General features: G+C 57.5%; 1 protein-coding gene across 6 annotated transcripts in view; it reads right to left on the bottom strand.

Annotated features, from left to right (window-relative positions):
• Positions 1-17,638, bottom strand: part of ITGB4 (integrin subunit beta 4) — a 30,322-nt gene that overhangs the window by 6,143 nt on the left and 6,541 nt on the right. For 4 of the 6 annotated variants that reach the window (XM_082705141.1, XM_082705144.1, XM_082705139.1 and 1 more), the window contains exons 7-30: positions 17,352-17,523; positions 15,203-15,466; positions 14,810-14,899; positions 14,374-14,496; positions 13,827-13,991; positions 13,577-13,653; positions 12,567-12,769; positions 10,600-10,703; positions 10,382-10,480; positions 10,099-10,228; positions 9,397-9,519; positions 9,196-9,302; positions 8,174-8,207; positions 7,820-8,011; positions 7,437-7,540; positions 7,089-7,147; positions 6,934-6,957; positions 6,338-6,486; positions 6,061-6,240; positions 5,092-5,240; positions 2,507-2,711; positions 2,114-2,268; positions 1,548-1,728; positions 1,268-1,405 (exon numbers count right to left, since the gene is read on the bottom strand). In XM_082705141.1, the coding sequence (XP_082561267.1) occupies positions 1,268-1,405; positions 1,548-1,728; positions 2,114-2,268; positions 2,507-2,711; positions 5,092-5,240; positions 6,061-6,240; positions 6,338-6,486; positions 6,934-6,957; positions 7,089-7,147; positions 7,437-7,540; positions 7,820-8,011; positions 8,174-8,207; positions 9,196-9,302; positions 9,397-9,519; positions 10,099-10,228; positions 10,382-10,480; positions 10,600-10,703; positions 12,567-12,769; positions 13,577-13,653; positions 13,827-13,991; positions 14,374-14,496; positions 14,810-14,899; positions 15,203-15,466; positions 17,352-17,523 (3,227 nt within the window). The remainder of the gene's footprint in view (positions 1-1,267; positions 1,406-1,547; positions 1,729-2,113; positions 2,269-2,506; positions 2,712-5,091; positions 5,241-6,060; positions 6,241-6,337; positions 6,487-6,933; positions 6,958-7,088; positions 7,148-7,436; positions 7,541-7,819; positions 8,012-8,173; positions 8,208-9,195; positions 9,303-9,396; positions 9,520-10,098; positions 10,229-10,381; positions 10,481-10,599; positions 10,704-12,566; positions 12,770-13,576; positions 13,654-13,826; positions 13,992-14,373; positions 14,497-14,809; positions 14,900-15,202; positions 15,467-17,351; positions 17,524-17,638) is intronic. The other 2 variants (XM_082705142.1, XM_082705140.1) reach the window with 1 other exon arrangement.

Here is a 17,638-nt window from a genome sequence, read left to right as displayed (position 1 = left end):
CTCCTTTGCTCTTTCTCTGTCAAATAAATACACAAAATCTTTAAAAAAAAGAGAGGAGAGAGAGAATAAAAAAGAAGGGGTCTGCCCTGCTGGAAGGCTTCTGGGAAACCAGAGAAGGCACAAAAGACTGGAGGCCAGAAAAGGTCCCCATCTCCAAAGAGGTCCAAAGGAGGCTTCTGGAAAATGATACCTCATGAGCTTGGTGTTGGCCCCTAGCAAACAACTGTGCTTTAAAAGAAATGGCTGGTGGAGGCCTCTCAGCCCGGAGGAGGTCTCTAGCTTCCAAGGTGGGCACTGTTTCTTGGCCTACCCCTCATCCCTGTCAGCTAGAGGGAGAGAGGGAGAGGGGCACCCGCCAAAGTCCTGATGCCTTCGGCCAGGTGGGCCATCTGGTGCATTCCAGGACACAGCGGAGACCTCAGCAGGCTGAAGCCATGGCTGAAATCATCGGAAATGAGCTTTCGACAGGATACATATCAGTCCTGGGATTAGAGGCATAACAGTGTCTCTGTATTAGTGGTCATGGGTGGGTTAGAAACCCAGCATGCACCAAAGGTGGGACGCAGCTGGTGATGCCGTGTGTGGTCTGCTTGGCTGCTAAAGAGCAACAAATCTGACATCTGGAATGATCTCTCAGCTCTCCACCCTACTGGGCTGTGCCGGGAGTGCTGAGCCTGACCCACGTTAAGGCCCAGAGGTCGTATGCGATGGTGAGCTCCCCGTCCCTGGGATGGACCAAGGATAAGCGAGGGCACAAGGAGGAGGTCCCTGCACCGGGTGGCCGTGGAGCTGATTCCCCTCACTGCCTCGTCTTGGAAATTGGTGCGGTTACCCTCCCTCCCCTCCCTTCCAGGCCTGGGAGGAAATAAGGATGCGGCCAAGTAAAATGTTACATAAGCTGGGCTAAAATAATTGTTTCTCTGAAACTCAGGGTATCCTCTATTTGCTAAATCTGGCAACTCTTCTTTGGCCCCAGTAGAACCATGCGAAAATGAGGCACCCTGATTCCCTGTATGGGAAGGCACCCCTGATCGGTCGACCTCACTGCACATCTGTCTCATGCCTCCTGTCCCCACCTGCCCTGTGTGCTTCTGTGCTTGGCCTTGGCACGGGGCCAGCCCAAACCTGACCGCAAACCTGATGATGCCTCAGGCAGCCATGGGGGCGGACCACAGGGATGCCATAACTTCCCTCCTGCTCTTTGTCCTCTCCCCTTCCTGCTGTCCCCAGGGGGTGGGGGGGTGGTTGGAGAGGTCCAGGTCCTTACGGTTGTCCTCGTTGACCAAGCCATAGCAGACCTCATAGGCCGTGATTTCACCGTTGGTCTCCGCGGGCTCAGCCCAGCTCAGCTGGGTCACGGTGGAGGAGACGACGTTGAAGGCCAGCCGCCCTGGCTCACTGGGTACTGGGGCAGGGGAGGGGGGCAGTACAGGAAGAAAGCTGTCAGCAGCAGCAGAGGGAGGGCCGGGTTCTGGGAGGTGCTGGGGGAGGGGGGCAGAGCCGGGCATCAGGGTAGTCGGGGACAGACACAGGTGGTGTGGCCTCACCTTCCTGGTGTGTGCGGCAGGACACCAAGGAGCTGTAGGGGCCCTCGCCCTGGGGCCCGTAGGCGCACACCTTCATCTCATAGTCGCAATACGGGTACAGGTTGGTGAGCTCTGCTGAGGGCACCTTGCTGTCAAGCAGGTGGGCTTCGGACTCAGGGTCACCCTGGATCCAATATTTGACCTGCCCCCGGGGGAGGAACGGGTCAGTGGGTAGCGGCAGTGGCCAGAGCTGCTCGTCCCTCCACGGACCTCCTGCTCTTATCGTCCCCTTTGAGCAGATGAGACACCGAGCGGTTGGTGACTTGCCAGGTTCACACAACAGGGCTGGGACAGAACTGGGGTGTCTCCGGGGTGGGTCGAGGGGCCACATTCCGGGAAGGAGGGCAAATGTCTGAAAAGGTCAGGGATGGGTCTTTCCTCTTCCCTGGGCAGATGGCGGTTCCCCCTGTCCCCGGTGGGCCAAGCATGCCCTCTCCACCACCTCAGGGGCCCTCTGGCCGCAGGTGGCTCACGTCCCCAGCGGATACCAGGCCTCCCCCTCCACACCCCTCTGCCTTCCACCTTACCCTGTACCCTGCTGGCTTGCCAGGAGGGGGTAGCCAGTTGAAGTGGATTTTCCGGGACCCGGCAGCCTTGGCGTTGGGGTGCTGTGGGGCGCCCAGGTCACCATGGTGAGGGAATGATGCCAGTGTCTGGCTTGTGAAGTTCCGGTCCAGTTCGTCTGTAGGGAGCCAAGCCTGAGCGGGGCAGCCAGCTCAGCCACCCCCTCTTTGATGGAGGCAAGAATCCACCCTTGCCGCCAGGGGGCTCCCCCCCACCCTTGCCCACCAGCACTCAGAGGACAGCTGTCCCCCCAGACCTGTATTTTTACTTGCCAAGACTGGCAGCCTCTGTGGAGAGGCCCCCCACCCCCAGCCCTCCCTCTGCACCTGCTTAACCACATCCCTGGCTCGGCGCACCTGGGTCCCCAATGGTGACGGTGGCTGAGTGGGGCTGGCCCAGCCGGGCCCCAAACTTGGGATTGGTGAGCTGAATGTGGAAGCGGCGGGTCTGGCGGCCCCGCAGGAGGGAGTCCATCTCCTGTAGCTCCAGGAGCTTCACCTGTAATTCCTTCCAGGTCTCCCCAGGTTGGAAGAGCAGCTCACCCTCTGCGGGGATGTAGTCCTGGGAGTGGGGTGGGGTTAGGGTCAGACGGGCCCTCCACCCCGATCTTGTATATCCGACAGAGACCACCCCACATGGACACGAAATGGCTTATGTTGCTACAGCACCTCCCTGCTCCCCCCAACCCGCCCCATGCATCAAGCACTCTACAAATACTAGCTCATTTGACCCCCACAGCTGTGAGTTGGAGCTACTACTGTCCCCCGTTCACAGATGGGGAACCGAGGCACACACAGGTGGAGAAACTTGCCCAAGTTTGCACAGGTAATTGTGGTAGAGCTGAGCTTTGAACCAAGACCCAGAGCTGGGGATGTGAACATACAGAGAGTCCCACACTGGCAGGCTCCACCCAGGGAGGAGGAACCCCTGCCCCCAAATGTAGCTCTGAAGTCTGGGATCCCACCAGGCCCCAGGCCTTGCCTTCTGGGTAGGATGCCTCCATCAGCTCCAGCTTTCTTCTTTCTTTTCTTTTCCTTTTTTTTTTTTTAGCTTTTATTTATTTGTGAGAGAGAGAGCAAGCAGGGTTAGGGTCATAGGGAGAGGAAGAAGAAGACACCCTGTTGAGCAGGGAACCCGCCACGGGTCTCGATCCCAAGACCCTGAGACCATGACCTGACCCAAAGGCAGATGCTTAATTGACTGAGCCACCCAGGCACCCCTCCAGCTTTCTGCATTCAAAGCATCAGAACTCTCCTGAGTTTCTGGAACGCGAGTGTAGTAGAATGGGGCCATCAGCTGCAACTGGGGTGCGCTGTGACCACTAGGTGGCGCTGCAAACTAACATTTCAAGTCCAGGCCCAGCAGGGGGCAAATTCACGGAAATTTAAGGAAAGCAGGAGTTACCTGCTAGAACATTTCCAAACGTCAAAGTCACAAAAGACAAAGCAGGAGAATTGTACCAAATTAAAAGAGTGGGGGGAGGAAAAGAGGTATCAAGGACATTGTGGGGACATGTGAACAAGGGGAGATCTGTATATGGACCGGTTATTAGATAATGCAACACTGTGAGCTTTCTTAAAGTTGGTAATGACAACGTTGTGTAGCATAGCCTTGTTCTCAGCAGGAGCCTTCATGATGTCTACCGCTTACTTTGAATAGTTCGTCAAACAAAATGAAATGGAACACAACTCTCTCTCCCTGGGTCTCTACAGTTATAGATAAGAGATCTACATCCACGCATAATTCTGTGTCTAGGTACGGGCATCTTGTAGGGAAGGAGAGAGAGAAAACCAGTATTAGTTGGTGACTCTCTGTAAAGGGTAAGTGGGTGCTGATTTTATTAGTCTTTTCTTTTCTCTGCAGGCTTGAAGTTTTTCAAAATAAAAAGTTGGGGAATAATAATAATGTATCTAAAAACACATAAATACCAAGTATCTTTATAAAAGCACACAGGATTGCCAGAATCTCTTAAATAATACGGTGTATTCAGTAAAACTTACAGACCTACAATTCTTTGGAACTTTCACTGGGAGCACGAGAGTGGTGATGGGAACTGTTCCGGAGACTAAAAGGCAGAAGAGGGTGCGGCCAGCCTGCCGGAGCCGGAGCCCGTGCACATGCTCCCCCGCATTTGCCTAACAGGCCTGTGGGCCCAGGGAGACCACATTCTATTACTCGCTGAGTCAACTGCTGGTATAAATATTTTTAGCTTGGACATGTTGATAATAAATTCAGAAACACAAACCTGGAAGCCAACACAGCACATGCAACACCTGGGTTTGGTTCTTCCCAGAGACTCGGGCCCCGTGACAGAGGGCACCGGGCCCGTGTGCCAGGCACTCCCTGCCTTCAAGGGTTGCCTCTTGCTCCTGGCCCTGGGAGGGCCTGCCAGGCAAACTGAGACAGTTCCTTGGGGAGTCTGCCCAGGGGCCATGTGGCCTCTGATCCCACATCTAGAAGCCCAAAGCCCTGGGGGTGGTGGCTCAGTCGGTTAAGCATCAAACTCCTGATTTCGACTCGGGTCATGACCTCAGGGTCCTGGGATCGAGCCCCGCATTGGGCTCCGTCCTTGGCACGGAGTCGGCTTGTCCCTCTCCCTCTGCCCCTCCCCACTGCTCGTTCTCGCTCTCAAATAAATAAATAAATAAATAAACAAACAAATAAAATCTTAAGGGGGAAAAAAAAGAAGCCTAAAGCCCCAGGATTGGGGCAGATAGAGAAGTCCATTTCAGTCTGAAGGGTCTGGCAGCCCTGAGACCCTTGATGGTTTGTTGGAAGGAGACATGAATGATCTAGACGTGTCGCTGGCAGTGATGGGGCCTCACTGACCTCAGGCACCACGGGCCCTTTCGGGGAGCGAGACACTGCTGCTGCCAAGTGGCCATGTCCTGCTCTCGCTGGGCACCGTGGAAACGCTACTGACCCCACAGTGGGGACTTACCCGGTTGCCCTGGGCCGTGTTGTCCTGCGTGCGGTAGGAGACCTGGGACTTGCCATTGTCCAGGATGCGCCGGATGACAGGAATGCGGGCCACTTGATCCCCGCCGCTGACCGCGTACTCGGCCTTCTCAAAAGACACGACCCCGCTGGCTGCAAGGACCCAGGCGGCAGTCAGGACGACCCGGCCGGCTGCGGCCCCTTCTCAACAACCATCTGCCCTCTGGCCCTGCCCATCCCTCCTCATCCCACCGCCGTCTGGGGAGAGCAGAGCAAGGGAGTGGAAAATTCTTCCGGAGAAGAGCAAGGGGGCTGGAACAGAGTCGCACTGGCATCCTGGATGTTTCAGGGCAGAGAAAGGAGGCCAGGCAGGGGCACAGCCAGAGAGGAGGCCCCAAGACCGAGGGCTGGGGCAGAGCAGGACGGAGTCCTGTGTTTGCTGGAGCAGATGGGCAGGAGGGCTCAGGGGCCCAGCAGGCCCTCCGGATGCAGGGGGATGGTCATCAACACCCCGGGCTTCCCCGAGGAGCAGGTAGGGAAGACAACGAGAGCATCGCCTGTGCGGTGCCGTGTGTCCCCTCTGGACTGGCATGGGTAAAACCAACTCCCACAGCCCTTCCTGTCTGCTGTCCTGGCATCCTAGGGACATTCATTCAACCTCTGAAGTTCGGAGGCCAGAAGGGTCGGGAGAACAGGAGGATGGACGCGGGCAGCTTCAGGAGGACCCAGCACCCTACGACGGTTAGAACAGAAGCTCCCTCATGAGCGTCACGCCCAGACACTGTGCAGCGATGAACAGACACATACGCCTCTCAGGAGCCTGATGCCCATTTTACAGATGGAGAAACCAAGGCTCACAGAGGTTAAGTGACTTGCCTAGGCGACATGGCCCCATTTCTGCTCAGACACCAGGAGGAACAGGGGTTCCCAGAGCCCCTTTTCTAAGCCCCCTGCTCCCTCTGCCCTGACCTACCTTGCTCCTTGATGATGGTGATGTTCACCAGGCGGCGGCCGAGGGTGGCGGTGCCCATGGGGACGTCGATGGCCTCCACCAGCAGCTGCTTCTCGTCGTCGTCCTCGGGCCGGATGAAGAGGGGTACCCGCACGTCTACGAGCTCCACGCCCTCCTGGAACTCCACCATGCCCCGGGCATCTGGGTGGGTGTTGACGGGGGGCAGTCAGATAGCGGCCGGGGGGCCCCAGCGGGGTAGGAGGCACAAGGGAGCGGTGCGGGGAGCCTGCCCACCTACCCTGGTCTGCCGTGATGGTGTAGTATCCTGGGGCCACCTTGAGCTCATGGAAGGACCCCTGTTCCACGTGCTTCTCTGTCAGCTTCAGCAGGGCCTGCTTGGCGGAGCGGGGCGCCATCAGCACCGTGTCCACGATGGTGTGGTCCTGCCTGGGGCGGGGGCGGGGACAGGCAGTTAGGTGGGGATGTCAGGCCAGCCACGATGCTGGCACTTGCCCCCATCCCCCACCCTCCTGCCTGTCCTCTCCCCAGCGTGGGACAAGAAGCCTGGCAGCAAAAGGTGCGGGGTCTTTGGAACCCGGCCGTCCTGCTGGCCCAGGCTGCTCCGCCACCTCACCCTGAGCCTCAGTCGAGCCACTCTGCCCCCTGGAGCCTCAGGGTCCTCATCTACGAAGTGGGGCCTCTCCCTAGACCCTCCCAGCCACCCCCCTTTAGGCAGGCTCTCAGGAGCAGATGCAGGACAGAAAAGATGCTATAGGTATGGGCGCTGGAGTCAGACAGGCTGGGCTCAAATCCGGGCTCTAGTTCTCAGTAACCAGGTAACTGGGGGCAGGACACTTGAACTGGGGTTGCCCCACCTGTGTGCCTTCAACTCACTTTTTCCCGGCGTTGGGCTGCTGCCTGTGGGGGACCAAGAGGGGGCTGTGAGCCGCACAGTATGTGGGGTGCAGCCATGCCCTGCTTGGGGGGTGTCCCCTAGAGTGGGAGGTTTGGGCAGCTCCCCCCACTCTCCCTGGGCCCCCAGGACCCACCGGAACTTGGTCTGCTGGAGCTTGTGTGAGTCTGTGATCTGTCGGTACACCTCATTCAGCTGCAGGGCAAGGAAAGGCGTGAGGCTGGGGCCCTGGGTAAGCCTCCCTACTCAGAGCCATCCAGGCCCAATGGGCATGGTTGGCCAGGGACATGCACAGGGGCCTGCACATTGCCTTGTCCCCTTCTGGAAACATTCATAGGATGACCCCAGGCCGGGCACATATTCAAGGAAGCCCCTCTTTCCTCTTTCCTACTTGGAAAAATCCAGGTTCCACAGCAGCTTTGCCTCTGCTCTCCCTCTCCCGGGATCACACCCGTGCCCAGAGATCAGCTTTTCTGGCCCTTACATTCTCCTCCACCTCCTGGCGCAGCTGGTTACACTCTCGCGTGTCAGGCTTCAGCAGGTTCTCAGTGCAAAGGCGGGCGAGGCGCAGGGACAGCCCATAGGGCACTAGGGACAGGCAGGGATGGGGGTCATCAGCCCCCCGCGTGGCAGGCACCCTGGGAGACCCTCCATGCTAAGATGGTGGGGGGCGGGGGGACCGGCGGGCCGAGATCCTGAGGTCCAGAGCCCCATCAGGAAGGGTTGAAGCCAAGCCCCTGTGTGCACCCAACACCCAGAGAGAACAGGAATGCTGTGACTGGAACCCTGGGACGGTGGGGAATGGGCCCCGGGCCCCGAGCCCCAGGGACACTGCCGGGAGCCACGGTGCCAAGCTCCCATCCTCACCCAGCTCTGTGGGGTTGGTGCTGGAGGTGTGGCTGGCAAAGCCAGGCCGCTGCACATTGTTGGTGATTTTCCATCGGACCATGTCCCGTCCCTTGAGGTTCCCACTGCGAAGCATGGGCGTGTCCAGGTGGTCCGAGGCCATCAGGTTCTCCCGCAGCATGTAGTGGTCCTCCTTGAAGCCCACCATGTGACCTGCGGGACGGGGTCCTCCACATGGGGCCTCACCCTAGACCCTCCCCACCACACCCAGACCACCTGCCTCTGTTCCAGATTCAGCCCCTACTTCCCTTCGACCCTATCCAGGAGAAGGAGCGGTCAGAGCCCTTGCCACCACCGCAGGTGCTGGGCCATTACCTCGGTTGCAGCAAGGGAGAAGTGCCAGGCAAGCCTAGAAGACAGGGTGGGGGGGTGGATAAGGGCTGGGACAGCTGCCTCAGCCCACGGAAGCCCCTCCAGGTACCCTCCTCTCCATGCCAATGGTCCAGTGGGGCAACAGTGCCTTCCCCAGACACCAGGATATCACAGAAGTTGAAGGGGTCTAGGTGTGGAGCATACTGAGTGAGTACAGAGGGTGATGGGGGCAGAGGATTCTCAAAGTTTGTGCCACGGGACCCTGGTCCTGCCAGAATGTCTCTTAAGTAAAGGATCTATGATCGAATCCATTTGAGAAGCACTGATGTCATTCCCCATGCCACTCTTAGTGTTTCGCTATGCATATAGCTAGATCAAAGGCTCTGAGATGTCCTGCAGAGAAGAAGCCTCTTTCTCAAATGTACTTGATCGTAGATGTCTTTTTCTCTGTAATATACATTAATATCCCACAATCCTGGGGCTACTACACGGTGTCTTCTCTGTTCCTACAATTCAGTATTCTGTGCTGGGCCCTGCTCCATGCTTCCCTGCCTTTTTAGCTCTTCTGACCGGTGAGACTATCAGCTCCTGGCGGGCAAGGCCCTCTCTTCCCTGTTGGCTCCCATGGCCCTTCACACGTGCCTGACCTGAGAGCAAGTCGTCTCAGGTCCCGGCCACTGATGGTTGGCAGAGGCAAAGGGCTGGGGTGGGGAGGCCACTAGAGCTAGGCAGAAGACGTGAGCTCACCTGGCCTCTGTCACCTATGAGGACCTTGGTGGGGTGGGGCCCTCAGGTGAGTGGTGCCCCTGGGGTAAGGGGGGACCCTGGTGGGAGGTGGGAACCTGGTGGGGGATGGGAACTCTGGCGGGGGTGGGGACCCTGGCTGGGGTAAGTGGGGACCCTGGCAGGGGATGGGGCCCCTCATGGGGGATGGGACCCCCTGGGGTAAGTGGGGACCCGGTGGGGGGTGGGGCCCCTAAGGTGAGCAGGGCCCCCTGCGGGGGGCGGGCCCGAGGAGCCCCCACCTTGCAGCAGGCGCAGTACTTCCAGCACAGCAGCAGCAGCAGCGCCAGGAGCGGCAGGAGGAAGAGGAGCAGAGGGATGAGCCACCAGAAGGACCTGGGTGGGCAGTCTGTGGAGGCAGGGGAGGAAGAGAAGGAGGGGGGCACTGCCCACTCCCCACTGGAGCCTGCCAGGCCACCCGCCGGCCCCAGCTGCCAGCTCACCCTTCTTCTTGTGCACCAGGACGGTGCTGTTGGGCCCGGGGGCGCCGTCGCCCTCCACCGTGTAGCTGTACGTGCAGTCGTCCTCTTCGTCCCGGAAGGAGCAGTGCTCCACCACCTCCTCTGCTGTGCCCGTGGACAGTGAGCAGGGCACCCCAGGCCTGGGGAGGCGTTCTCCACCCTGGGGCCCACCGTGCCCACTGTGGGGGGGAGGCCCCTTCCCGGGGAGGAGAACGCAAGGTCCGGGGCACAGAGCCAGGCCGAGCTGGGGCGCTGCCCTGTCCCTGCCCAGGAGCATCTAAAGGCTGCCAGTCTGTGCCCCCTCCTCCCCATCCTGGGCGTCACTCAGGAACCTGGCTTCTAGAACGTTTATCTGACCCAGAGGAGAGGAGACTGTGCGCTCCCTCTGGGCCAGTTATGTGCCTCTACTGTGTTCAGATCCCTGCCTAAGCCAGGTTCCCCCTCCCTGGACTCTTCGGTCCCTACTCAGTTGGGCCTCCTGCCAGGGTCTGTGGGTCCTGTCTGCGTTCTGTGACCTCTCCCCAGTCTTCAATCGCTTCCCTCGCTCTGGTCTGCATGACCTCAACCTGGATTGTGAGCCCTCTGCCCGGCGCCACCGCCCTGCCCAGCTGAGTGACACCCCCTACCCATCGGACGCCCTCTGCCTAGGTTATTAGCAGCCCCGTCCTCAACTCTGCCTCACACCTGTCTTGAGCTCATCCACCATCTTGACCTTGAAGCTGCACTCCTCGCACATACGGCCCTTCTTCTCACCAGTGCCCCAGGCTTGGCACTGCACACAGGAGCGCAGGTCCTCGCAGAGGCCCAGGCGTATCTGGGTGGGAGAGGAGGGGAGATGGGGACTGTGGCTCCCTTAGCCTAACTCACACCCCTGGCCGGCTCCTCTGTCATCAGGCTCGGCGCCTCCTGTTGGCCCTGCCCGGTGCCTCAGTTTCCCATGCCCACACACCAGTGATCTGGGCCTCACCGCTGAGTAGTTGATCTCACAGATGGTGTCCGTGTAGAGCGACTGCTGGTTGCAGTGGCAGCGGCCACACTCGCAGTAGCCACGCCCGTTACAGATGCCCTAGAACAAGAGGAGGCCCTGGTGAGGCACCAGTGCTCCCATCCCTGCCCGAGAGGGTGGGTGATTCTGGCTACGGTCCCTTCTGCCACCCTGCCCTCCCTCCTCGTGCCCCCGCCTACCCCGCTGCTGTCAATGCAGGTGGCATTGCTGAGAGGGCAGTCACAGCTCAAGCCTGTCCAGCCAGGCTCACACGCACACTGGCCCATGGAGCAGCGTCCCCGGTCTGCAGAGAGTGGGGAGGGAGAGGAGAGGAGAGCCACATTCACTCCTGCAGTCCATGCTGTCCCTCTGCCCGGGAGGGCCTGTGGCTGCTCAGCCCAAGCTGGGATTTCTCCAGTCGGAGGCTGATCCCTCTCTTCCTCACTTTCTTGGAATCTCCTTCCCGCCATCTCTCTGATTCCATTCTGTCTTCTACTTTCCGCTCTACAGCCAGAGTCATTATCCTAAAACACAAATCCAATCGTGTGCCTCTCTGGTTTAAGAACGCCTAACGAGTTCTGGCCAATGCAATAAGATTAAAAAGAAAAGAAAAGAAAAGAAATAGAACATGGAAGTATTGGAAAGGAAGAAATAAAACTTCCATTATTTCAAATGTTAGGAACAAGGGGTGCCTGGCTGGCTCAGTCAGTGAAGTGTGGGACTCTTGATCTCAGGGTTGGAAGTTCAAGCCCCACGTTGGGTGTAGAGATTACTTAAAAATAAAATCTTAAAATATATTAGGGACATGTTGCAAAATAGCAAAAAGAACCTGCAGATAAGTTACTAAGTTTTATAAGTGTTTAAAAAATTTTTCTAAGTTATAATGCCCTTTTTTTTTGTTTTAAGATTTCATTTGAGAGCGAGACAGAGAGAGCATGGGCCGAAAGGAGGGGCAGAGGGAGAAGGACAAGCTGACTCCCTGCTGAGCAGGGAGTCCAACACAGGGCTCCATGCCAGGACCCGAGATCATGACCTGAGCCAAAGGCAGATGCTTAACTGACTGAGCCACTGAGGTGCCCCATTCATAAGTGATTTTACCAAAGTGGCTGGATACAAGATTAACATACAAATAGCTTGAAAATGAAGTCAAACCCTCCAATAACTCCCTTTTGCCGAAGGATGAAGTCTACTATCCTTAAACCAGAATAAGCGTTGATTAACCACAGCCTGCAGGCCAAATCCAACTTACTACCTACTTCTGCTGAAGTTTTATTGGAATGGAGCCACATTCACTTGTTAATATATCGTTTACCGCTGCTTTCTGCTACAGTGGCAGAGCTGAGTAGTCGTGGCGGAGACCATAGAGCTCATAAAGCCAAAAATATTTCCTTTCTGGCCCTTTAAGAAAAGTTGGGACCCGGCTAGAACTGGAACCCACAGCCCCGCATTCTGGTCCTGCCTCCTTCTCCAGCAGCCTCCACCTCCCCTCGTCTCCCACAGCTCTGTCTGTGCCAAATGTCTGCCTTCCTCCAGATACAGCCAGTTCTCCTTTCCTTTCTTTGAACCCACTCCCACGTGGAGGACTGAAGGGGAAACATGACAGACAAAGGCAAGAAGGGAGGAGAGGTAGGAAAGCAAGGGCTTGACCTCCAGGGGCAAGAAGATGGCTGGGGTTAAGTAAGCATGTGAGGGCTGGATTTTTGTTGATGCTCCCCCATTCAACCACACAATCCTTCTTGGGGCCTCTGTATGACTTCCGTGCCCTGCTCGGAAGCCCTGGTTTCAAGGCACAAAGCCCGTGGGACTATGGTGGGCGCAGGCCCCCAGGTCTGCCTGCTGCAAACGTGCCATCTCCTGGGAGAGGGAGGACCGTCGCGGCACTGGGACCCCCCCCCTCATTGGACATTGAGGGTGGGCAGAGAAGGCAGGACCTCAGGGGGAAAGTCTCAAGCATAAACAGGGGCCCTGGACATCAAGTTTGTAGAGGGGAGGGAGGTCCTGGCTGGGAGGGACTTAGGGGAGGCACCTGGGGAGCCACGAGAGGGGCTAGGTCCAAACTTGGGGATTCTGACTCCTGGCTTGGCCCTCCCCCCGGGTCAGGATACCCAGGTGGCCCTTGGTGTCCCAAGCTCCCCCCAACACTGGCCACACGGGCCACTGAGCTCACCATTACACAGGACCCCGGAGGCACGGGGACACTGGAAGTTGTCATACTCGCAGAATGGACCCTCGTAGCGGCCTTCTCCGTAGCAGATGCAGTGGCCGCACTGGCATTCGCCGCGGCCGGAGCACGGCTTGTCCTCGCCCTCCCGCAGGCACGGCTTTATGTCGCTCAGCGAGCCTGTGGAGCAGCTGCAGGTCTTGCCGCTCCTGCGGAAGGAGCCAGTTACTTCCCCACAGCCTCAGAGGAAGGCTGGGGCTTTTGCCGACCCATTATACAGATGAGGAAGCTGAGGCTTTGAGAGGGCCTCCGAGGGTCCACATCACACAGACAGCAGTGCCTGCCTGAGCTGAGACCCAAACGCCGGTCCCTCCCAAAACCCTCCCAGTGTCCCTTCCTCAAGTCACCATGGGCTTGTTCAGTGTCTTGTAGCTTTAAAAGCCCTCACTACCCTTACGGTGAGCTTGTTTCTTTCTTTCTTTTCTTTTTTTTTTTTTTTTTTTAATATTTTATTTGTTTATTTGACAGACAGAGATCACAAGCAGGCAGAGAGGCAGGCAGAGAGAGAGGGGGAAGAGGCACCCTGCTGAGCAGAAAGCCTGATACCGGGGCTCGATCCCAGGACCCTGAGATCCTGACCCGAGCCAAAGGCAGAGGCTTTAACCCACTGAGCCCCCCAGGCGCCCCGATGAGCTTGTTTCTGATCAGATCCCATGTACGCATGGTTCAGAAGGCTACCACAGCGGGATGGAGTGAAAAGCAAGGGTCGCTCTCATGTCTGTCCCCATCAGCCAGTCCCACACTCTGCTGACCACCACTGTCCTGATACTTGCACCTCTTCCCGGAAACATCCTTTATGTCTACGCGTTTCGAAGCACTTTGAGCTGGAGTCACCTCGCTATGGGGCCAGACCCTTTCCAAGCCTTTCTGTGACCCGCCATCCCGCCCTCAGCCGGGCGTCCACCGTGCGGCCGACGTCAGAGCCTTGCAGCGGCCGGGGCCTCCCGCTCACTCACCAGCCCTCGCTGCACACACAGTGCCCGCACATGAAGTCTCCGTGGTAGTTGCAGCGAGCTGAAAGCTCCTCTTTTTGCTGGAAGGAGATCATGGCGGGTGTCACAGGGCCCCTGGACCCTTCCGCTGCCTCCGCCCCTCAGGGCACCCCGCAAGGCAGACGCGGCCCCCCAGAGGCTCTGCTTCACCCCCCGGGGCCTCCCCGGGCAGGGGGCCAGCCCTTCCCTCCCGCCTGGCGGGGCCGCATCGCACCAGCTCACACGGGCACACGTCGCAGATGATGCCGGCATCCATCCAGAGGCCGTCGGAGAAGGAGGGCTTCAGGTGAATGGTGCCCTTCCGGTCCTCCTCTCCCAGCTGGCACACGTGGGTCCCGTCCACCGCCTCCATAGCCCGCAGCTGCACCTGGTAAGTGCCCTGCAAAGACCCCAGCCACATGGACGTTGATGAGAGGCACCTGTGGCCCACTCCCTCCTCCAGGCAGGCCTCCGAGCTCTGTGATTAATCCTCATTCCGCAGACGAGGACAAGCTAGCAAGGCGCCCAGGTCATCCAAGTGGTTAACCCAGGGGGCTTCGAACCCAGGCCTGACTCGGAAGGCACCGCTCTTTTTTATTATTATTATTTAAACCAATCTTTTTTTTTTATTAAGTAATCTCTATGCCCATGACCCCGAGATCAAGGGTCAGCCAGGAGCCTATAAAGGCGATGCTCTTGACCCCTGCTCGGGCAGACACCCCCACCCCCTTTGCAGGGCCTTGTGCCCATCCTCCCCTACCCAAAACCCCACAGAGGCCTACCGGTATCCCCCGCGTGATGTGAAAGGACCCAGTGTCCGTCTTCTGAAACATAGCAGAGGTGACCTCTGTCCGCAGGCCTCGGGGGCTTTCCAGGGCCCGGATGTCCAGGTTGGAACGAATGAGCTGGAGGAGGACAAGCAATGAGCAGTCTGGGAGGGGGAGCCTGGGCTCAACCACTCTGGCCCGGTCTGGCTGGGCTGCCCCCACTCCGCATGGAGGACTGAGGTGGACTGGGGGGGCGGTCAGGGTGGCAGAGCCCGCAGGAACTTGGGGCCAGGCTAAGAGGGGGGCATCTCAGGGCCCCCAGGGAACAGCAGAGCCCTTCCTCACCTGCCTGGCCTACTTCTCAACCTCCGCCTGAGCCATCCTTTGCCTACTCTGCCTCCTCCAGCCCTGCCCCTGAAGGTCTCCGACCTGGGCCGCGCTTGGGCCTCACCTGGAAGGCTTCCTGCAGCAAGTCCACGATGTTGGAGGAGTCCTCCTGGAGCACTCCCAGCGAGGAGACGGGGAAGTACGTGTGCAGCTTCTGCGGGGGAGAGTGCCAGCCCGGGGCTAAGCCCTCCACAAGTCTCACCTCACTGAATGCAGCCAGGAGCTTTGCCTGAAGGCCTGGTGTGCTCTGGAGCCTGCCCTCCTCACCCCTCCTCGCTTGGGAGTAGGGTAGGGGGATGGGCACCTGAACTCCCCTTCCCATCGGGGTCCACCCTTGGGGCAGCCAAAGGCTTTGGGAAGGAAAGAAGGAGGAGCTGGAAGGGGGGGGGAGGATGTCTGAGAAGTCCCGCGCAGCCCCCTCCTGCCCCCTCCGGCCCGGGGCGGCCCAGCCCCGCACCTCATAATAGCTGTAGGAGTAGTTGGTGACGGCGAAGATGGGGATGATGTTGTGCTTGCCCAGCAGGCGCACCAGGGTGGGCACGGACGGGTAGTCCTGCGTCTTGTACTGCGTGTAGGTGCCCGAGGAGTCCAGGTGGCACGCCTCGTCGTTGCGGCTCAGGATGCCCGCCAGCACGTTGGCGCCGTCCGCCTCGTAGTGGAAAGCGGACTCGGTGGAGAACACCAGCACGTGCGTGCTGTCGGGGCGCCAGCCAATGTCCCTCTGGGAACGACAAGGAGTGGGGAGGCCCATCGAGCAGGCTGCCTGCTGAGGACGTACGTCGCAGGGCAGAGTGTGACAGAGAGAACAGGACCCAGCACGAGCTCAGCTGAGCCGCAGGTGCTCCCATCAGGGACCATGTGACCAACAGCCCGTGGGTGGCAGAAAGCCGCGACCAGGATCGGGGACGGATGCGGACGGGCTCTGTGCACACAGGGTCACCACGCAAGACCCGAGCCAGCGTCATCTGACTGGCCTCCCAAGGCTTCATAGTTACTCTGTGGGAATATTTCTTTCTTTCTTTTTTTAAATTTGATTTAAAAAAAAAAATTTTTTTTTAACATATAATGTATTATTTGCCCCCCGGGATATAGGTCTGTGAATCATCAGGCTTACACATTTCACAGCACTGACCATAGCACATACCCTCCCCAACGTCCATAACCCAACCACCTTATCCCTCCCCCACCTCCCCCCAGCAATCCTCAGTCTGTTTCGTGATATTAAGAGTCTCTTATGGTTTGTCTCTCTCCCGATCCCATCTTGTTTCATTGATTTTTTTTTTAAAGATTTTTTTAATTTATATGGGGCACCTGGGTGGCTCAGTGGGTTAAAGCCTCTGCGGTCTGCTCAGGTCATGATCCCAGGGTCCTGGGATCGAGCCCCACATCGGGCTCTCTGCTCAGCAGGGATCCTGCTTCCCCCTCTCTCTCTGCCTGCCTCTCTGCCTACTTGTGATCTCTGCCTGTCAAATAAATAAATAAAAATCTTTAAAAAAAAAAAAAGATTTTTTTAATTTATATATTTGGCAGAGAGAAAGAAACAGTGAGAGTGAACACAAGCAGGGGAAGTTGGAGAGGGAGAAGCAGGCTTCCCACCGAGCAAGGAGCCCCATGCGGGACTTGATCCCAGGACCCTGAGACCATGACCTGAGCCAAAGGTAGCTGCTTAACGACTGAGTCCCCCAGGCGCCCTGGTGGGAATATTTCAACTGCATGGGAAAATGCATACATGCAACTGGTGAACGAAAAGTCTGGTTAGGGGCGCCTGGGTGGCTTAGTCTTTTGAGCGTCTGTCTTTGGCTCGGGTCATGGTCCCAGGGTCCTGGGATGGAGCCCCACGTCAAGCTCCCTGCTCAGCGGGGAGCCTGCTTCTACTTCTCCCTCTGCAGCTCTCCCTGGTTGTGCTCTCTTTCTTCCAAATAAATAAATAAATAAAAAGAAAGAAAGAAAAGACCAGTTAAAATAGATACAGCTGTGCATGGCAGTTAGAAAAATATACGGATAATTTGGAAAACTATGTATTACAAGTGAAAATGCTTGTGATAGTGTTAATTAAAGAAAAAGTAAGTTTCAGAATTATAAGTATACTGATTTCAGCTATATAAAGTAAGGAAAAGTGTGCAAAATATGCTGGTGGGGTACCAAGTGATTGGCTGGCTGGTTGTGATGAAATTATGGGCAATTTCTGTTTTCCAAATTGTTTATTTGATAGGTATATTATTTTCAAAAATGAAAAAAATCACCATGCACGTAAAAACCACCCTCTTCAGCTGCCCAGTGCAGTTTGAGGCTGTGGGTCCTCGAAGACTGGTATTAGCAAGGAGATTGGGGGTAGGTTGGCTTCAGGGCACGGAAGATTCCAGAACCCCAGAATTCACATCTGCTTTGCTGGTTGGTACAAAAGCAGACTGACTGCTCAGGCTGGGGGGCCTTGGATCCCAGCACATCTCAGCCTGGCTTGTAACTGAGGGCTCCCTGGAGGGTCTGAACTTGTCTTTGGGCCTGGGGGTCATTGCCTGGCAACAGAGCCGGCCGGTGGGCAGCTCATGCCCTTGCAGAGAAGCACAGCCCTGATGTGGGTGGGCAGGGCTGTCCCTGACACTCACCGTGCACACGGCCACCTGCAGGATGGCATCAAAACCTCCTTCGGGAGCATCCAGGTTGCCTGAGATCCGCTCCCCTAGCAGTTTATTCCGAAACTCGTCCAAGTTGTTTGTCAGGCTGATGACGTTCTTGAAGGAGAAGGGGGGGTCGCTGTTGGGCCAGGGCTCCTTCAGCCTGGGCAGAGGCGGAGGGAGAGGGGGACAGAGTCAGGGGAGAAGACCCTGTGCCCATCCTGTGTCCACCCTCTCTAAAAGTGTCCCACTGGCCTGCTTCGACCAGAACACTTGTA

Source organism: Mustela nivalis (assembly GCF_964662115.1).
Source record: "Mustela nivalis genome assembly, chromosome: 17".
NCBI lineage: Eukaryota > Metazoa > Chordata > Mammalia > Carnivora > Mustelidae > Mustela > Mustela nivalis.
The sequence above is the reverse complement of the archived record's forward strand: the minus strand, read 5'-3'. Positions and strand labels throughout refer to the sequence as shown.